General features: G+C 45.3%; 1 protein-coding gene across 3 annotated transcripts in view; it reads left to right on the top strand.

Moving 5' to 3' along the window:
* The first annotated feature begins 214 nt into the window (after nt 1-214).
* LOC115194415 (cytosolic phospholipase A2 zeta) overlaps nt 215-18992 on the top strand; it is a 53285-nt gene continuing 34507 nt past the window's right edge. For 2 of the 3 annotated variants that reach the window (XM_029754097.1, XM_029754100.1), the window contains exons 1-12: nt 215-326; nt 794-849; nt 1369-1476; nt 1719-1861; nt 2109-2304; nt 2443-2548; nt 2967-3107; nt 3208-3288; nt 5576-5758; nt 5852-6019; nt 9726-9815; nt 13051-13205. In XM_029754097.1, the coding sequence (XP_029609957.1) occupies nt 823-849; nt 1369-1476; nt 1719-1861; nt 2109-2304; nt 2443-2548; nt 2967-3107; nt 3208-3288; nt 5576-5758; nt 5852-6019; nt 9726-9815; nt 13051-13205 (1398 nt within the window). In that variant the 5' untranslated portion in view covers nt 215-326; nt 794-822. Of the gene's footprint in view, nt 327-793; nt 850-1368; nt 1477-1718; nt 1862-2108; nt 2305-2442; nt 2549-2966; nt 3108-3207; nt 3289-5575; nt 5759-5851; nt 6020-9725; nt 9816-13050; nt 13206-14312; nt 14488-16840; nt 17405-18992 lie in introns of those variants that run through there. The other variant, XM_029754098.1, reaches the window with a different exon arrangement.

Raw genomic sequence — 18992 nt, 5'->3', positions numbered from 1 at the left:
CACCACCATAGAAAAGGGGCATGTTAAGTCTTTCCTGCGTTTTTCTCAGTAACTGTCAATCTTAAGGGTGTGTGTGTGTGAGTGTGAGTGTGAGTGTGTGTGTGTGTGTGTGTGTGTGTGTGTGTGTGTGTGTGTGTGTGTGTGTGTGTGTGTGTGTGTGTGTGTGTGTGTGTGTGTGTGTGTGTGTGTGTGTGTGTGTGTGTGTGTGTGACTGGGCCTATATAAGATGACAGAGGATGGGACTAGAGTGTGGAGATCAAGAGGAGATCAACTGGAGGTGAAGATTGAGACTGGACTAGTCTGCTGTACTACACTATACATCTCTGGTAAGACTTCTCTGTCTAAACACTGCATGTAGCATTTGTGTTTAGTTGTATTATTTTATTGATTTATGTATTTATTTATATATATATATATATATATATGATATTGTTATAAAACCCTTTGTGACAATCTGTCTTTGTAAAAAGTGCTATACAAATAAATGGGATTGATTGTTGTGTAATAGAATGATGCAGGTGACCTTTATTCAAATCAGTCTTGAGTCTTTGGCTTCTAGTGTTGAAGTCACATTGATAGATGTGTTTAGGACATAGAAAATATATATTAGAGTGTCTTTGGGTTTCAACTGAGTACTATGTCCTTGGACCCAAATGTGATCATTTAGAGTAATTGACTATCACAGTACTGTTATTATTATCTGAATATTTATTTTACACTAAATAACATCTTATTGAGAGTTTTCTGACCCTATGACATGCATAAAAACCAAGGGATTGGTTTGTGTTTTAAGGATCTGTTTAAGTGGACTCAGAGAGAACAATGTTGAAACAAACAGATATTCCTGAGGTAAGAAACTCATCATCACAATATAGAGAAGGACATTTGTCTGAAATAAACCACACAATATTATGTTTGGTTCTCGTCAAATACTATGCTACTGCATAGCTGATATCGCTCAAATATACATTGAACACAACCCTTTTCTGTTGTTGTCAATACTAAGCTCACCAAATTATATCATAATGAAAGGAAACTTCATTATGTTGATGTTTACACAATATGAGGATGACATTAGTCTGCAACATACCACACTGTACTGTAATACATATATATGAATATGCATCCAGAATTAAGGAATAAAATATACTTTCCTGACAAAGTGAGGTATAAACTGTCAGAATTATGTTTTATTTATCTTACAATAACTTTTTATGAAATACCATGTTACTTTAGAAGTGTTATGGCTCAATTAAAGACATTGAATACAATATTTTTCCTTAGCTATCAACACTAGTTCACCAAATGATATCATTATAAAATAATGCTCTGTACACAATGTTTTCTGTCTCTCGTTCATTCTGTCAGACTGTGCATCTGTCTGACTCCATCAATGATGAAGAGATAAAATACGTGATGGCGAGGAAGACTCTGATAAAGGAGTGGCTGAACAGTCAGGATATCTACTGTGAACTAGTGGGTACTCCTGTTTCCTCTTTCTTTTGATCATTCTGTCTCTCGTGCATGCTCTCTTTCTCTCTCTCACTCCTCCCTCTCTCCACACCCATCTACATATGGATCCCCCCTCATGTCTCCAGCTACCTGTTAGCCCAGCCCCCCTTCTCTCTTATATAACGTATGATGGGACACTGATGTGAAATTCTCTAGATTTGATGTCTGTCTGTGTGTCTCCTCCCCTCTCTCTCCCCATCTCTCAGGAGGATGTTCCTAACATAGCGTTGCTGGGCTCAGGTGGAGGAGAGAGGGCAGCAGTGGGCATGCTGGGATCTCTGCATCAACTGGCACAGGACAACCTGCTGGGCAGCCTCCTCTACATGTGTGGGGTGTCAGGCACCACCTGGTACACACACACACACACACACTCTCTTATTTACTATTATTGTTAGTGGGAAAGTTCATTTTGAATGTGCTGAAACAAATTAGGTATCTCTCTCTCCCTCGTCCACCCCTCTCTCTCTCTCTCTCACACACACACACACACACACACACACACACACACACACACACACACACACACACACACACACACACACACACACACACACACACACACACACACACACACACACACACACACACACACACAGGTGCATGTCATCCCTGTACAGCGATCCAGATTGGTCGCTGAATAAGCGTTGTGATGAGGTGATAAAGAAGCTGAAGGGTCCTACAGTGGGCTTGAAAAAGGCTGTGGACTGGCTGAAACAGTGGAAAGACAGCGACCAGGACTTCACCCTCACTAACTTCTGGGGCGCCTTCACTGCCTCCTATTTCATGAAAGAGGTCAGTGTATGGTTTATGTGTGTGTGTTTGCGTGTGTGTCCGTGTCTGTCTGTTTGCCTGTATGTCTCTTTCTCTGCCTCTGTTGAGCTGATTATCTCTCCCTGTCTCTTCCCCCTTTTTCTCTCTCTCTTGTATCAGATGGACACTCGCCGTCTCTCTGACGATGCTCACAGGAACAGCACCAACCCCTACCCCATCTACAGCGCCATAGAACTCAACCGCAACAAACAGCATTGCACTGAAGGTGACTGTTATGCAGCATTCATGCAAACTCGGAAACTCAGAACTTCTGAGTTAAAATCAACTTTTTTCCCATGGAGCTTCCTACCGGTTGATTCTGATACTCCCAGCGTGGAAATCTTGGGTGTCATATTTGTATAATAGGTTCCGAGTGCACTGTGAATGCAGCATCAATCAATGAAATAGATTTGTATAGCGCTTTTTTCAAAGACAATTGTCTCAAAGTGTTTTAGAACCAGAACAATACAAACAATACAAACAATATAAACAATGAATACAACATGAACAAACACTCTACTGTAGATGCCTAAAAACCAAGCCAGGCGTTAGTCTGAGCCCCAGTCGGCCAATGTTTAGAAGTAGTGCACTATATAGGGAATAGGGTGTAATTTCAGACAATTCTCCCCCACTGTTTTCTGTAGCGGTGTGGTTTGAGATGACCCCCCACGAGAGCGGCTTCTCCGGATTGGGCGCTTTCGTCCCCACTTCCTGTTTCAGGAGCCAGTTTGAAGACGGGATTATGACAGAGAAGAGGAAGGAAATGGACATGGTTCTGCTGCAAGGTGGGGAACACATAGACGCACACATGCACTCACAAACATGCACAAGAAAACGTGCACACACACATCAATTTATTGTTGTTTGTCTGTTGTTGCTGGTCAGGTGTCTGTGGGAGTGCCATTGCAGACAGGCAGATGGACACTGCTTATGTGGGAAAAAAGATCTGGCACGTATTATTTGAAGGTAAGCTACAGTGCATCGCGCTAGTTAGTCTGCAGGGCTAGTGTGTAGAATTGTAAGTTGTATTTTGGATCATTGAAACAACATTCCCTTTGAGTTCATTTGTGATAAATAATGTTTGTATTTTCATTTTTAAAATATCTTTAGGTGACAAAAATGTCTTAAAATCAGGTTAACTTCTTGCACTAAGGTAGTCTTTCTCCCCTCCCCTTCCCCCCACCCATCCAGATAATAAAACACCCATCAAAGACAACGATAGAGAGACAAAATAAAAAAGATAAGTCAATAAGAAAGAATAAAACAACAATACAACCCAGGAACAGACCCAGTAAAGAAACACAAAGAAACAACAACAACGAAGAGAATCACCTTCAATCAAAAACAAAAACATAAAACAACACTCCAAAACAATAGTAGACAATAAACTACCGGACAATACTAAACAATAAACTACAGGACAATACTAAACAATAAACTACAGGACAATACTAAACAATAAACTACAGAACAATACTAAACAATAAACTACAGGACAATACTAAACAATAAACTACAGGACAATACTAGACAAAAAACTACATGACAATACTAAACAATAAACTACAAGACAACAAACTACAGGACAATAGTAGACCATAAACCTCAAGACAATACTGGACAATAAAATACAGGACAATAAACTACAGGACAATAGTAGACAATAAACTACAGGACAATACTAGACAATAAACTACAGGACAATACTAGACAATAAACTACAGGACAATACTAGACAATAAACTACAGGACAATACTAGACAATAAACGACAGGACATTTTACATTTTACATTTTAGTCATTTAGCAGACGCTCTTATCCAGAGCGTCTTACAGTAGTGACAAAACTAGACAATAAACTACAGGACACCAGTAGACAATAAACTACAGGACAATACTAGACAATAAACTACAGGACAATAGTAGACAATAAACTACAGGACAATACTAGACAATAAACTACAGGACAATACTAGACAACAAACTACGGGACAATACTAGACAATAAACTACAGGACAATACTAGACAATAAACTACAGGACAATACTAGACAATAAACTACAGGACAATACTAGACAATAAAATACAGGACAATAAACTACAGGGCAATACTAGACAATAAACTACAGGACAATACTAGACAATAAACTACAGGACAATACTAGACAATAAACTACAGGACAATAGTAGACAATAAACTACAGGACAATACTAGACAATAAACTACAGGACAATACTAGACAATAAACTACAGGACAATACTAGACAATAAAATACAGGACAATAAACTACAGGACAATACCAGACGATAAACTACAGGGCAATACTAGACAATAAACTACAAGACAACAAACTACAGGACAATAGTAGACCATAAACCTCAAGACAATACTGGACAATAAACTACAGAACAATACTAGACAATAAAATACAGGACAATGAACTACAGGACAACAGCAGACAATAAACTACAGGACAATAAACTACAGGACAATACTAGACAATAAACTACAGGACAATACTAGACAATAAACGACAGGACATTTTACATTTGACATTTTAGTCATTTAGCAGACGCTCTTATCCAGAGCGACTTACAGTAGTGACAAAACTAGACAATAAACTACAGAACACTAGTGGACAATAAACTACAGGACAATACTAGACAATAAACTACAGGACAATACTAGACAATAAACTACAGGACAATACTAGACAATAAACTACAGGACAATACTAGACAATAAACTACAGTACAACAGCAGATAAACTACAGGACAATAAACTACAGGACAATACTAGACAATAAACTACAGGACAATACTAGACATTAAACTACAGGACAATACTAGACAATAAACTACAGGACAATAGTAGACAATACGTTTGACTCCGTTTCACCTACTCCGTTCCAGCCAATACAATGAGCCCGTCCTCTTATAGCTCCGGCTACCAGCCTCCTCCGGTCCATTCATCTCCCCACACACAGATAGTCGGATGGTTAAAACAACTGCTTACTGTGTGGGGGACTGTCTGTGTGGGGAGATAAATGGACCAGAGGAGGCTGGTGGGAGGAGCTGTAGGATGTCAGGCTCATTGTAACGGCTGGAATAGAATTGGCCAAGAGGACATCCTCAAGGTCCGAGGGCGACACATGAGTTTTACATGTCTCCTCCAGGGCTACTTATCATGAGAGGAGGTTGTGTTTCCAAATCACCTCTTCTACACGTGACCAACCTGTTCTGTTCTGCAGGGCAGGACAGCATGATGTTGAAAGAGAACATGAATATGGTTGGTGGAAGCAGGAAGGTAGAGGTGTGTGAGTGTGTGCCCTCCCAAGTGGTGTGGTGTGTGTCTGAGCTGATGGTGAATGCTGAGGACCCAGATCCACTGAAGACATGGAAAGTCATCACCACACTAAGACAGCTACTGGAAGGTGAGGCACACACTTATACACACACACATGTACACAAAGACACCATAATCATGACCCTAGTGATAATGTGTATAATGTGTATAATGATTCTAGGTCATGTGAGCAGTAAGGGTGAGATGCTGTGGAACATGGACTCTGAGAGCTGGAAGAGAACCAGCCTGGAGGAGAGAAAGAAGTTCATTGAGACAGTTAGTCTGGAGCTCATCCTCACCTCAGACAGCTGGACAAAAGACTGGAAGGACCAGCGCTGCACCTGCAACGGTAACAAAGGCATTATATTACTCCAACACCAGGTTAGCCCATTGAACTACAGCCTGCTCTCTGAGATAAAAAGGGTTATTGGCTGTCGATGTGGGAGAACACTTTGAAGAACCCTTATGGGTTCCATGTACTGTTGAACCCCATTAAGTTCCATGTATAACCTTCTGTGGAAAAGGCTCTACATGGAACTTAAAATGGTTCTACATGAAACCCAAACGGGTTATCAAAGGGTTCTCCCACAGAGACAACTGAAGAACCCTTTATAGGTACGTAACACTAGGTAGTACTTTTATTCTTAGAGGCATTAGACCCTGCACCTGCTCAGGTAACACTATGTAGTACTTTTATTCTTAGAGACATTAGACTCTGCACCTGCTCAGGTAACACTATGTAGTACTTTTATTCTTAGAGGCATTAGACCCTGCACCTGCTCAGGTAACACTATGTAGTACTTTTATACTTAGAGGCATTAGACCCTGCACCTGCTCAGGTAACACTATGTAGTACTTTTATTCTTAGAGACATTAGACCCTGCACCTGCTCAGGTAACACTATGTAGTACTTTTATTCTTAGAGGCATTAGACCCTGCACCTGCTCAGGTAACACTATGTAGTACTTTTATTCTTAGAGACATTAGACCCTGCACCTGCTCAGGTAACACTATGTAGTACTTTTATTCTTAGAGGCATTAGACCCTGCACCTGCTCAGGTAACACTATGTAGTACTTTTATTCTTAGAGACATTAGACCCTGCACCTGCTCAGGTAACACTATGTAGTACTTTTATTCTTAGAGTCATTAGACCCTGCACCTGCCATGGTAACACTATGTAGTACTTTTATTCTTAGAGACATTAGACCCTGCACCTGCTCAGGTAACACTATGTAGTACTTTTATTCTTAGAGGCATTAGACCCTGCACCTGCTCAGGTAACACTATGTAGTACTTTTATACTTAGAGGCATTAGACCCTGCACCTGCCATGGTAACACTATGTAGTACTTTTATTCTTAGAGGCATTAGACCCTGCACCTGCCATGGTAACACTATGTAGTACTTTTATTCTTAGAGGCATTAGACCCTGCACCTGCTCATGTAACACTATGTAGTACTTTTATTCTTAGAGGCATTAGACCCTGAACCTGCTCAGGTAACACTATGTAGTACTTTTATTCTTAGAGGCATTAGACCCTGCACCTGCTCAGGTAACACTATGTAGTACTTTTATTCTTAGAGGCATTAGACCCTGCACCTGCTCAGGTAACACTATGTAGTACTTTTATTCTTAGAGGCATTAGACCCTGCACCTGCTCAGGTAACACTATGTAGTACTTTTATTCTTAGAGGCATTAGACCCTGCACCTGCTCAGGTAACACTATGTAGTACTTTTATTCTTAGAGGCATTAGACCCTGCACCTGCTCAGGTAACACTATGTAGTACTTTTATACTTAGAGGCATTAGACCCTGCACCTGCTCAGGTAACACTATGTAATACTTTTATTCTTAGAGGCATTAGACCCTGCACCTGCTCAGGTAACACTATGTAATACTTTTATTCTTAGAGGCATTAGACCCTGCACCTGCTCAGGTAACACTATGTAGTACTTTTATTCTTAGAGGCATTAGACCCTGCACCTACTCAGGTAACACTATGTAGTACTTTTATTCTTAGAGGCATTAGACCCTGCACCTGCTCAGGTAACACTATGTAGTACTTTTATTCTTAGAGGCATTAGACCCTGCACCTGCCATGGTAACACTATGTAGTACTTTTATTCTTAGAGGCATTAGACCCTGCACCTGCTCAGGTAACACTATGTAGTACTTTTATTCTTAGAGGCATTAGACCCTGCACCTACTCAGGTAACACTATGTAGTACTTTTATTCTTAGAGGCATTAGACCCTGCACCTGCTCAGGTAACACTATGTAGTACTTTTATTCTTAGAGGCATTAGACCCTGCACCTGCTCAGGTAACACTATGTAGTACTTTTATTCTTAGAGGCATTAGACCCTGCACCTGCTCAGGTAACACTATGTAGTACTTTTATTCTTAGAGGCATTAGACCCTGCACCTGCTCAGGTAACACTATGTAGTACTTTTATTCTTAGAGGCATTAGACCCTGCACCTGCTCAGGTAACACTATGTAGTACTTTTATTCTTAGAGACATTAGACCCTGCACCTGCTCAGGTAACACTAGCTTCCACAGTACCACTTCTATTACCTGACTTTGGCTTCATGACTCAAGACCCTGTTAGTTCACTGAGCTGATGCCTTGGAGCTGAGATTTTTACAGAAGGTTTGGGGACCTGGATGTAAAATGCAGTATGGTTATGTGGTAATATGGTCTTAGTGTAAGAGAGTATATGGTACTAGGTAGTTATAAACAGTGGACATCTGTATCTAGTACAGCTCCAATAGGGGAGGCTGGTGGAGGGAGAAATCAGAGGACGGCTTATTGTAATGCTTGGGAATGGCATCATGAATGGTATCAAACACACGATTTCTCAATCCGTTCCATCCATTACAGTGAACCTATTTGAAGCCAATGATTTACTGCTGTGCCACAGAGCTTCGCTAAAATCTGTGGAGAAAAAACCCTCTGATAATCATACGTTGCTATTTGTTGCTGACCAGCAGATGTGTTCACTAATGTGTTTGTGAACGGATAACGAACCTCCGAGTAATGAACCTTTTCTTGACACAATTGGCTGGAAACCTCATTAAGGAAGCTTAGTTTCCCCATCACTAATCCTAACCACTCCAAGTTAAAGGGTGGCTGGACTTCCTGATTTGGACTAGTTTTAGATTTGGTTCATTAAGAAATCCTAGCTGCCACGACTGAATTCAACAGTGAGTTGGTTTCACGGTGTGAATTGATGTGGGTGTGTGATCGCAGATGGGAAGAGTAAGCCAAATTACTTCACCAATTATTGTGGTGTGTGACCCGTGGCAAGATAGATTTGACATTGGATAGCCGGGGCTACTTAGGGACAGTCAATAAATGTAAAAGAGGCAATTGCACACCTTTTAGTTCTCAATAAATGCTTTAAATATTTAAATATGAATTTATACAATTTATCGTTGGTTTGAGGTGTTTAAGTCATTGAAATTTGGACATTTGTACATTGTGTAATTTACCGATGGTCTCTAACTAGCCCCATAGGAATATCCAAAATCAAACCACATTTACCACTGCCATTACGCTTTGGTCACGTGCAGCTGCACTCCGAATTGATAATTACTTGTGTGCTGCCAGCTGTGGGCAGGACTGAAATAAACCCAACCTTCATTAACGTTGTGACATTCTCAGGTACAAAACTACGTTGTTGTTTAATACAGTACAATAAATGAGAAGTTTTTTAGGGAAAGTTTACTTTTAATGCCTAAACCGTCAAAGTTAATGCTTAACCTTACCTTAACCTCCCACAATTAACACCTAATACTTCTAATTGTACTTTATGTCACCCTTTAGTAATGCTTGTAGATTCCACGCTACAGTAACTTGGACAGGATATGGTGGCCTTGTACTATCGTTACAGCATGCACGTTTTGAGACTGTGTTGTACTGTCACGTTCCCAAACTCTCTCATCATAATGACATGAGATCAATGTTTATTCTCTTGTCCTCTCCAGAAAGGGAGAACTGAGATTATTTTTGACCAGTTAAGAATCATTTCAAATTGCTGTGTCTCCCCCAGGTTCAATCTGGTGGATTGTACAGAACATTTTCCCTCTGCTCATTAAATGGGAATGGGGAACCACATGCAACTTCCTCTTCAAGTTCCAAGGTACAGTAACATCAGACCTCTTCCTAACATGATAACATAACTAGTATCAGTCATAACCAGGATCTTATGTTTCCCTCCAAAATATCAACTTTCTTGGTTCTCTCTTCTCGCTCTCTCTCTACCCTCCCCCGCTCGCTCTCTTTCTCTACCCTCCCCCGCCCGCTCTCTTTCTCTACCCTCCCCCGCTCGCTCGCTTTCTCTACCCTCCCCCGCTCGCTCTCTTTCTCTGCCCTCCGCCGCTCTCGCTCTTTCTCTACCCTCCCACGCTCGCTCTCTCTCTATCCTCCCCCGCTCGCTCTCTTTCTCTGCCCTCCGCCGCTCGCTTTCTTTCTCTACCCTCCCCCGCTCGCTCTCTTTCTCTATCCTCCCCCGCTCGCTCTCTTTCTCTATCCTCCCCCGCTCTATATCCCTCTCTATCCTCCCCCGCTCTATATCCCTCTCTACCCTCCCCCGCTCGCTCTCTTTCTCTACCCTCCCCCGCTCGCTCTCTTTCTCTACCCTCCCCCGCTCGCTCTCTTTACCCTCCCCCGCTCGCTTTCTTTCTCTACCCTCCCCCGCTCGCTCTCTTTCTCTACCCTCCCCCGCTCGCTCTCTTTCTCTACCCTCCCCCGCTCGCTCTCTTTCTCTGCCCTCCGCCGCTCTCGCTCTTTCTCTACCCTCCCCCGCTCGCTCTCTCTATCCTCCCCCGCTCGCTCTCTTTCTCTGCCCTCCGCCGCTCGCTTTCTTTCTCTACCCTCCCCCGCTCGCTCTCTTTCTCTATCCTCCCCCGCTCGCTCTCTTTCTCTATCCTCCCCCGCTCTATATCCCTCTCTATCCTCCCCCGCTCTATATCCCTCTCTATCCTCCCCCGCTCTATATCCCTCTCTACCCTCCCCCGCTCGCTCTCTTTCTCTACCCTCCCCCGCGCGCTCTCTTTCTCTACCCTCCCCCGCTCGCTCTCTTTACCCTCCCCCGCTCGCTCTCTCTACCCTCCCCCGCTCGCTCTCTCTACCCTCCCCCGCTCGCTCTCTTTCTCTGCCCTCCGCCACTCTCGCTCTTTCTCTACCCTCCCCCGCTCGCTCTCTTTCTCTATCCTCCCCCGCTCGCTCTCTTTCTCTATCCTCCCCCGCTCGCTCTCTTTCTCTATCCTCCACCGCTCTATATCCCTCTCTACCCTCCCCCGCTCGCTCTCTTTCTCTACCCTCCCCCGCTCGCTCTCTTTCTCTACCCTCCCCCCGCTCGCTCTCTTTCTCTGCCCTCCGCCGCTCTCGCTCTTTCTCTACCCTCCCACGCTCGCTCTCTTTCTCTATCCTCCCCCGCTCTATATCCCTCTCTATCCTCCCCCGCTCTATATCCCTCTCTACCCTCCCCCGCTCGCTCTCTTTCTCTACCCTCCCCCGCTCGCTCTCTTTCTCTACCCTCCCCCGCTCGCTCTCTCTACCCTCCCCCGCTCGCTCTCTCTACCCTCCCCCGCTCGCTCTCTCTACCCTCCCCCGCTCGCTCTCTTTCTCTACCCTCCCCCGCTCGCTCTCTTTCTCTATCCTCCCCCGCTCGCTCTCTTTCTCTATCCTCCCCCGCTCGCTCTCTTTCTCTATCCTCCCCCGCTGTATATCCCTCTCTATCCTCCACCGCTCTATATCCCTCTCTACCCTCCCCCGCTCGCTCTCTTTCTCTACCCTCCCCCGCTCGCTCTCTTTCTCTACCCTCCCCCGCTCGCTCTCTTTACCCTCCCCCGCTCGCTCTCTCTACCCTCCCCCGCTCGCTCTCTTTCTCTACCCTCCCCCGCTCGCTCTCTTTCTCTACCCTCCCCCGCTCGCTCTCTTTCTCTACCCTCCCCCGCTCGCTCTCTTTCTCTACCCTCCCCGCTCGCCTCTCTTTCTCTACCCTCCCCCCGCTCGCTCTCTTTCTCTACCCTCCCCCGCTCGCTCTCTTTCTCTACCCTCCCCCGCTCGCTCTCTTTCTCTACCCTCCCCCGCTCGCTCTCTCAACCCCCCGCTCGCTCTCTTTCTCTACCCTCCCCCGCTCGCTCTTTCTCTACCCTCCCCCCCGCTCGCTCTCTTTCTCTACCCTCCCCCCCGCTCGCTCTCTTTCTCTACCCTCCCCCCGCTCGCTCTCTTTCTCTACCCTCCCCCTGCTCGCTCTCTTTCTCTACCCTCCCCCGCTCGCTCTCTTTCTCTACCCTCCCCCTGCTCGCTCTCTTTCTCTACCCTTCCCCCTCGCTCGCATTCTCTACCCTTCCCCCTCGCTCGCATTCTCTACTCCCGCTTCTACCCTTCCCCCGCTCGCTCTCTACCTTCCCCCGCTCGCTCTCTACCTTCCCCCGCTCGCTCTCTACCTTCCCCCGCGCGCTCTCTACCTTCCCCCGCTCAATCTTCGCTCTCTCTCTACCTTCCCCCGCTCGCTCGTTCACTCTCTCTACCCTCCCCCGCTCGCTCGTTCGCTCTCTCTACCTTCCCCCGCTCGCTCGTTCGCTCTCTCTACCTTCTCCCGCTCGCTCGTTCTCTCTCTACCTTCCCCCGCTCGCTCGTTCGCTCTCTCTACCTTCTCCCTCTCGCTCGTTCGCTCTCTCTCTACCCTTCCCCGCTCGCTCTTTCTCTACCCTTCCCCGCTCGCTCTTTCTCTACCCTTCCCCGCTCGCTCTTTCTCTACCCTTCCCCCGCTCGCTCTCTACCTTCCCCGCTCGTCTCACCTTCCCCCGCTCGCTCTCTACCTTCCCCCGCTCGCTCGTTCGCTCTCTCTACCCTTCCCCCGCTCGCTCGTTCGCTCTCTCTCTACCTTCCCCCGCTCGCTCGTTCGCTCTCTCTCTACCTTCCCCCGCTCGCTCGTTCGCTCTCTCTCTACCTTCCCCCGCTCGCTCGTTCGCTCTCTCTCTACCTTCCCCCGCTCGCTCGTTCGCTCTCTCTCTACCTTCCCCGCTCGCTCGTTCGCTCTCTCTCTACCTTCCCCCGCTCGCTCGTTCGCTCTCTCTACCTTCCCCGCTCGCTCGTTCCCTCTCTCTACCTTCCCCCGCTCGCTCGTTCCCTCTCTCTACCTTCCCCGCTCGCTCGTTCCCTCTCTACCTTCCCCCGCTCGCTCGTTCCCTCTCTCTACCTTCCCCCGCTCGCTCGTTCAATCTCTCTCTCTACCTTCCCCCGCTCGCTCGTTCAATCTCTCTCTCTACCTTCCCCCGCTCGCTCGTTCTCTCTCTACCTTCCCCCACTCGCTCGTTCAATCTCTCTCTACCCCCTCCTTTCGCTCTACCTCTCCATCTCCCCAGATACTAGAGTTCCGAAGTGGATGGCGGACCAAGAGAAGATTCATCTGGTAGACGCTGCATTAAAGATGAACTCTCCCTACCCCCCCATCCTGCGCACTTCGAGGAAGGTCGACCTCATCATCTCCTTGGACTTCAGCAAAGAAGACCCATTTGAGGCAAACACACACATTTAATCCTATTCAAACCTTTCAGAAGAATATGAAGTGCCTAGGTAGTAGTGACTGTATCTCTCTCTCTCTCTCTCTCTCTCTCTCTCTCTCTCTCTCACACTCTCTCTGTCTCTCTCTCTCCTCTCTTGTGTGCTCTCTAGGTAGTAGTGACTGTCTCTCTCTCTCTCTGTTTGCTCTCTAGGTAGTAGTGACTGTCTCTCTCCTCTCTTGTGTGCTCTCTAGGTAGTAGTGACAGTCGCTCTCTCCTCTCTTGTGTACTCTCTAGGTAGTAGTGACTGTCTCTCTCCTCTCTTGTGTGCTCTCTAGGTAGTAGTGACTGTCTCTCTCCTCTCTTGTGTACTCTCTAGGTAGTAGTGACTGTCTCTCTCCTCTCTTGTGTGCTCTCTAGGTAGTAGTGACTCTCTCTCTCTCTCCCCTCTCTTGTGTGGTCTCTCTCCCTCTCTCTCTCTCTCTTGTGTGCTCTCTAGGTAGTAGTGACCCTCTCTCTATCTCTCTTTCTCTCGTGTGTTCTCTCTCTGTTTCTCTCTCTCTCGTGTGCGCTCTAGGTAGTAGTGACCCTCTTTCTCTGTCTCTCTCTGTCTGTCTCTCTCTCCCCTCTCGTGTGGTCTCTCTCTCTCTCTCTCTCTCTCTCTTGTGTGCTCTCTAGGTAGTAGTGACTGTCTCTCTCTCTCTCTCTCTTGTGTGCTCTCTAGGTAGTAGTGACTCTCTCTCTCCCCTCTCTTGTGTGGTCTCTCTCCCTCTCTCTCTCTCTCCTCTCTTGCTCACTCTCTAGGGAGTAGTGACTAGCGAGTAGTGACTAGGGCACGTGTCAAACTCATTCCACGGAGGGAGTGTCTGTGGGTTTTCGCTCCAGCCTTGTACTTGATTGATGAATGGTCACTAATTAGTAAGGAAGTCCCCTCACCTGGTTGTCTAGGTCTTCATTGAAAAACCAAAAACCTGCAGCCACTCGGCCCTCCCTGGACTGAGTGACACCCCTGGCCTAGGGAGTAGGGCCTAGTGAGAAGGAAGTAGTGCCTAGGAATTAGGTACTAAGGATTGTTTAGGAGAAGGACATTGACATAACCATACTACTAATCCTGCTCCTGACAGACGGTGTTTAGTGCCAAACAGTACGCGGATGAGCTGAAGCTCCACTTTCCCCCAGTGAAGGAGAGTGTGAGGGAGGAGAAAGACCATCCTCAGGACTGCTACGTTTTCGAGGGGCGATGCCCTGAAGAGCCCACCATCATGCACATGCCCCTGTTCAACCTGCGGAACTGCAAAGGTCTGTGGTAGTCATCATAGTAGTCAGTGTCTATCTGTCGTTTATACTTGTCTCTCTGACTACACCCTATTCTGACCTCTCTCTTATTTTCTGTCTCTTTGTTTTTCTCTGTGTCATGTCCTTTTCTTGTTTATCTGCACCAACTGTCTGCTTTTTATGATGTCACTAGTATTTAGTATGTTTATCATGAACCTCATTAGCTACAGCTACTCTTCCTGGGGTCCACACAAAACACAATGGTAAATCTAAACAAACTTAAAGATACCAAAAACAATTCAGTCCAATGTTGCTAAATATCAAGTGGATGTCCATGGTAATAATTTCTGTGTGTGTGCATGCGTGAACAAGTAAAACGGAAAATGTTGACTCGCCCTACTTGTAGACTAGTTGAACGCCAATGACATCCTCGTCTCTTTCATGTTGACAAAACCATCTATGGCTTTTAGTTTTTGTTGTCATAGGTTACCTAGCTAAAGTTGTTGCTTTCCAAACTTCCTTGCATGGACAACCATGATCCAGCTAAATTAGCTAACTAGTTAACATGAGCCTACTAGACTACAGATAGACCCTACAGATGCGCGCGACTCTTGGCGGCAGTGCTAAACCCATCACCATCTGCGCCCGTTCAACAGCCTAGATTTGTTTTTATTACTTCTAAACAAAATAACTTTTGGGGGTTCTCATATGCTTACAATGACGTTTTGATTCTTGCTTGAACAGTCGCTAAGATTATATTTGGTTGTGATCTCTGCAAAATAACTATTTTGGATGCAGCAGTTGTTATCTAGAATGCTGACGATCATTGAAATAGCAGGACATTCATACAAACCTTAAAATCCAATTATAATCCTAAAGTAGTGTGAAATGCACTCATATGCAACATGTAGAGGCTTTTCTTCCTGGCGTTCTATAAGAACTCCCCCTTGTTCTGCCACCAAGTTGCACGCCTCGCACTCGTGTGGCAATGTTTGCAAACACAGAAACAAGTCTTTTGAACTACAATCATGTCAAGCTAGTGGCACAACATTTTCATTTATGGTTACATCAGAATCGGCATCATAATCCTTGGCCTGTAGAGAGAATTATGTCAAATCCCCATCTCCATCCATGACTTAGGAAAGGGCTGATTTAGCAAGCTAGCTACTGCAGGACATCAACACAAGCAGACCAGAAACAGACGTTTTCTGAAAATGACGTTTTGCTTAGGAAAGGATTTGATTGGTGTGAATCCAAACTGGCCTCCCTTGGGGTGCGTTTTGCTGCACTAGGATAACCCACATTTGAGATCAGCTCAATGCTGATAGGCTAATTATTTAAAACCATGATAAAGGAAGTCCAAAATGCTTGCTGGTGTAACAGTGTAGGTTCTGTCCCTCTCTTCGCCCCTGGCATCACTCAATCAAAATCTACTGCTGCAACATGTTATACTCTTTTGGTCCAGACAGCATCAGATGCATGAGCTACACATACTGACACAGAGGGGCGCTGTTTCCCTCCCTCAGATGATTCATCCGGTGAGAATCAGCCACTTACGAATTGACCTGAAAAGTATAAAAACACAGAAGCTGTGTTCGAATACCCATACTAACATACTGTATACTACATACTTAACAGGTATAAACTATTAGTTTAATTTAGCATACTATAAACGAACGGGATCCTTTCAGTTGAGTGTACAAGCGCTTCGCATGTCTACCAGAAGTTGAGGCTGTTGCTTTGCAACCACTTGCTAGCTTGTTAGCATAACAAATTACTAGCTAGACTTTGGGTTTGTTTGTAAATTCAATCTGGAGTGTCAGGGCGTTTTCAGCTTGTCCGTTCGTAAATTCAGAGTGTTTCGCTCTCGGAACAATTTAATTACGCTTTTTTTGCCAACGTTTACTGACACCGGCCACATTCAATGGGTGTTGAGCGTTAGTAAATGTATTTATTCTGTGCTCTGGCATAGTCAGATGAGAGTGCTCTGAAATCGGAGTACATAGCCAGAGTGAATGTACGAACAACCCTGAAAAACTATACCACTTAACTAAGCTTTTGAATGACGTGAATAATCAAGTCAACAAACGTTGGGCAGTTGGTAGATGGCATAAAGTAAATATACTGCATGTTTGATGTATTAGTAGCCAACTAACATTACAGTGGGTAGCTAACATACCCGGTACAAAGTGCTGTAATGATATGCTATTCGGTTTGTAAGGTTAGCGTAGCTAACAAAATGTAACTTATTTGAAAAGTCATGACTTTATTACATTGCTGAACATTTTCTTAAGGACACACCTCAAATGTCCACCCCTCACATCTGAGTGCAAGCCAGCTGATGTAAGACATGTACATTGTTCTGTTCTCTTCCTAGGCGAGGAGGAGATTAAGGAGGAGAGGGAGAAGTACAAAACGTTCCAGCTGCACTACGGTGTGCCTATGATCGAACACCTCCTGGAGAAGGCCAAGGCCAACATGAGGAACAACAGAGACAGGATCCTGGAGCAGATCATTATGGCTGTCCAACGCAGAAAGAATCGCAAGTCAGTGGCTCAATAGTTTTTATCAGTGGTGTAAAGTATCTGTACTTTACTACTAATATGACGACTTCTACTTAACGACATTCCTAAAGAAAATAATATGCTTTTTACTCTATACATTTTCTCTGACTGTCGAAATTAGCTTGTTACATTTTGAACGCTTAGCAGAACAGAAAAAGTCTAATTCACGCACTTATCAAGAGGACAATCTTGTTCCTCCCTTCTGCCTCTGATCTGGCAGACTGATTAGAAGCACCTGCATGGGTTGCTCACCTGTGTTCCCTACAAATGCTGTCATGAATTAAAAGGATTTGTACCTACACACATGAGAAAGTTGCAACGTCTGTGTACGTTATCCCTAATGCAGTGAAAATAATAAAAAAATATGATCAAATTAAGTACGTTTTATGTGACATCTTTTTGAGTTCGGACACATCACACTTTGTTTGTCTGCTTCTGAGAGAGCGCGATTGTCCCTTTTTTGATTAGGACTCACTAAACACATCCTTTGTTTGATGTCTGAGTGTTGCCGTGTGCCCCTGGCTATCTGTGAAAAATAAAATGGTGCCGTCTGGGTTGCTTAATATAAGGAATTTGAAATGATTTATACTTTTCCTTTTGATACTGTTCCTGGAGAGCTACTGTCCTGTAGGTTTTTGCTCCAGACCTTGTTCCTGGGTTTGCAGTGAAAACCTACAGGAGGGTAGCACTTCAGGAACAGGGTCGGAGAGCCCTGGTCTATACGCTTCGGACACAGACTATTCTTGTTCTCACAGACTAAGGGTATTCAACTCTTACCCTACGAGGTCCGGACCCTGCTGGTTTTCTATTCTACCTGATAATTAATTGCACCCACCTGGTGTCCCAGGTCTAAATCAGTTTCTGATTAGAGGGAACAATGAAAAAACGTAGTGACACTGGCTTCGAGGTCCAGAGTTGAGTTTGAAGGTCATAGACAATGACTTGTTGATCTTTTAGACTACGTATGCATAACTAAATGTGAATATGCATGTAGGTCTAGAGGCCTATATGTAGGTGAATGGGCCTGCATATGTATAGGCCTATACTGGAAGGGCTACATATAGGTGGATAGGCCTACTACATACACTGCACATTATAGTATAGCCTGCATCTCAGTTCCTCGACCAGTGCAGCAGCATACTGTGTACACAGACCTCATTACCCGCCTCCTGCAGGTACTAATGATCACACTCACTAACCCCTCGATTCTATTTGGCTTTATGGGTCCGTGGAGTAGGGGGCTCCAATTGGTTTTTGCAGGAAACCGACTACTGCTGATACCCCACTGGAGGGGACACGGTGGTTAGTGGTACATCCTGGAGGAGAGACAGGGCACTAGGACCAGTCACTAGAGGGGACACGGTGGTTAGTGGTACATCCTGGAGGAGAGACAGGGCACTAGGACCAGTCACTAGAGGGGACATGGTGGTTAGTGGTACATCCTGGAGGAGAGACAGGGTACTAGGACCAGTCACTAGAGGGGACACGGTGGTTAGTGGTACATCCTGGAGGAGAGACAGGGCACTAGGACCAGTCACTAGAGGGGACAAGGTGGTTAGTGGTACATCCTGGAGGAGAGACAGGGCACTAGGACCAGTCACTAGAGGGGACACGGTGGTTAGTGGTACATCCTGGAGGAGAGACAGGGCACTAGGACCAGTCACTAGAGGGGACACGGTGGTTAGTGGTACATCCTGGAGGAGAGACAGGGCACTAGGGTCAGTCACTAGAGGGGACACGGTGGTTAGTGGTACATCCTGGAGGAGAGACAGGGCACTAGGACCAGTCACTAGAGGGGACACGGTGGTTAGTGGTACATCCTGGACAATAGTGTCAGGAAAGCAGATCATAATGAAGTATGTTTGTTCTCATCCTCTCACCCATGGGAATAGAATGATTAAAATAGCTAAATTATTGTGATCATTATGCAGTAAGTATTGGGTCGTATTACTGTAATAATACATA

Source organism: Salmo trutta, chromosome 5, assembly GCF_901001165.1.
Source record: "Salmo trutta chromosome 5, fSalTru1.1, whole genome shotgun sequence".
In the NCBI taxonomy this organism is placed as follows: domain Eukaryota; kingdom Metazoa; phylum Chordata; class Actinopteri; order Salmoniformes; family Salmonidae; genus Salmo; species Salmo trutta.
Note: the sequence above shows the minus strand (reverse complement) of the source record. Positions and strands in the feature narration are given on the sequence as shown.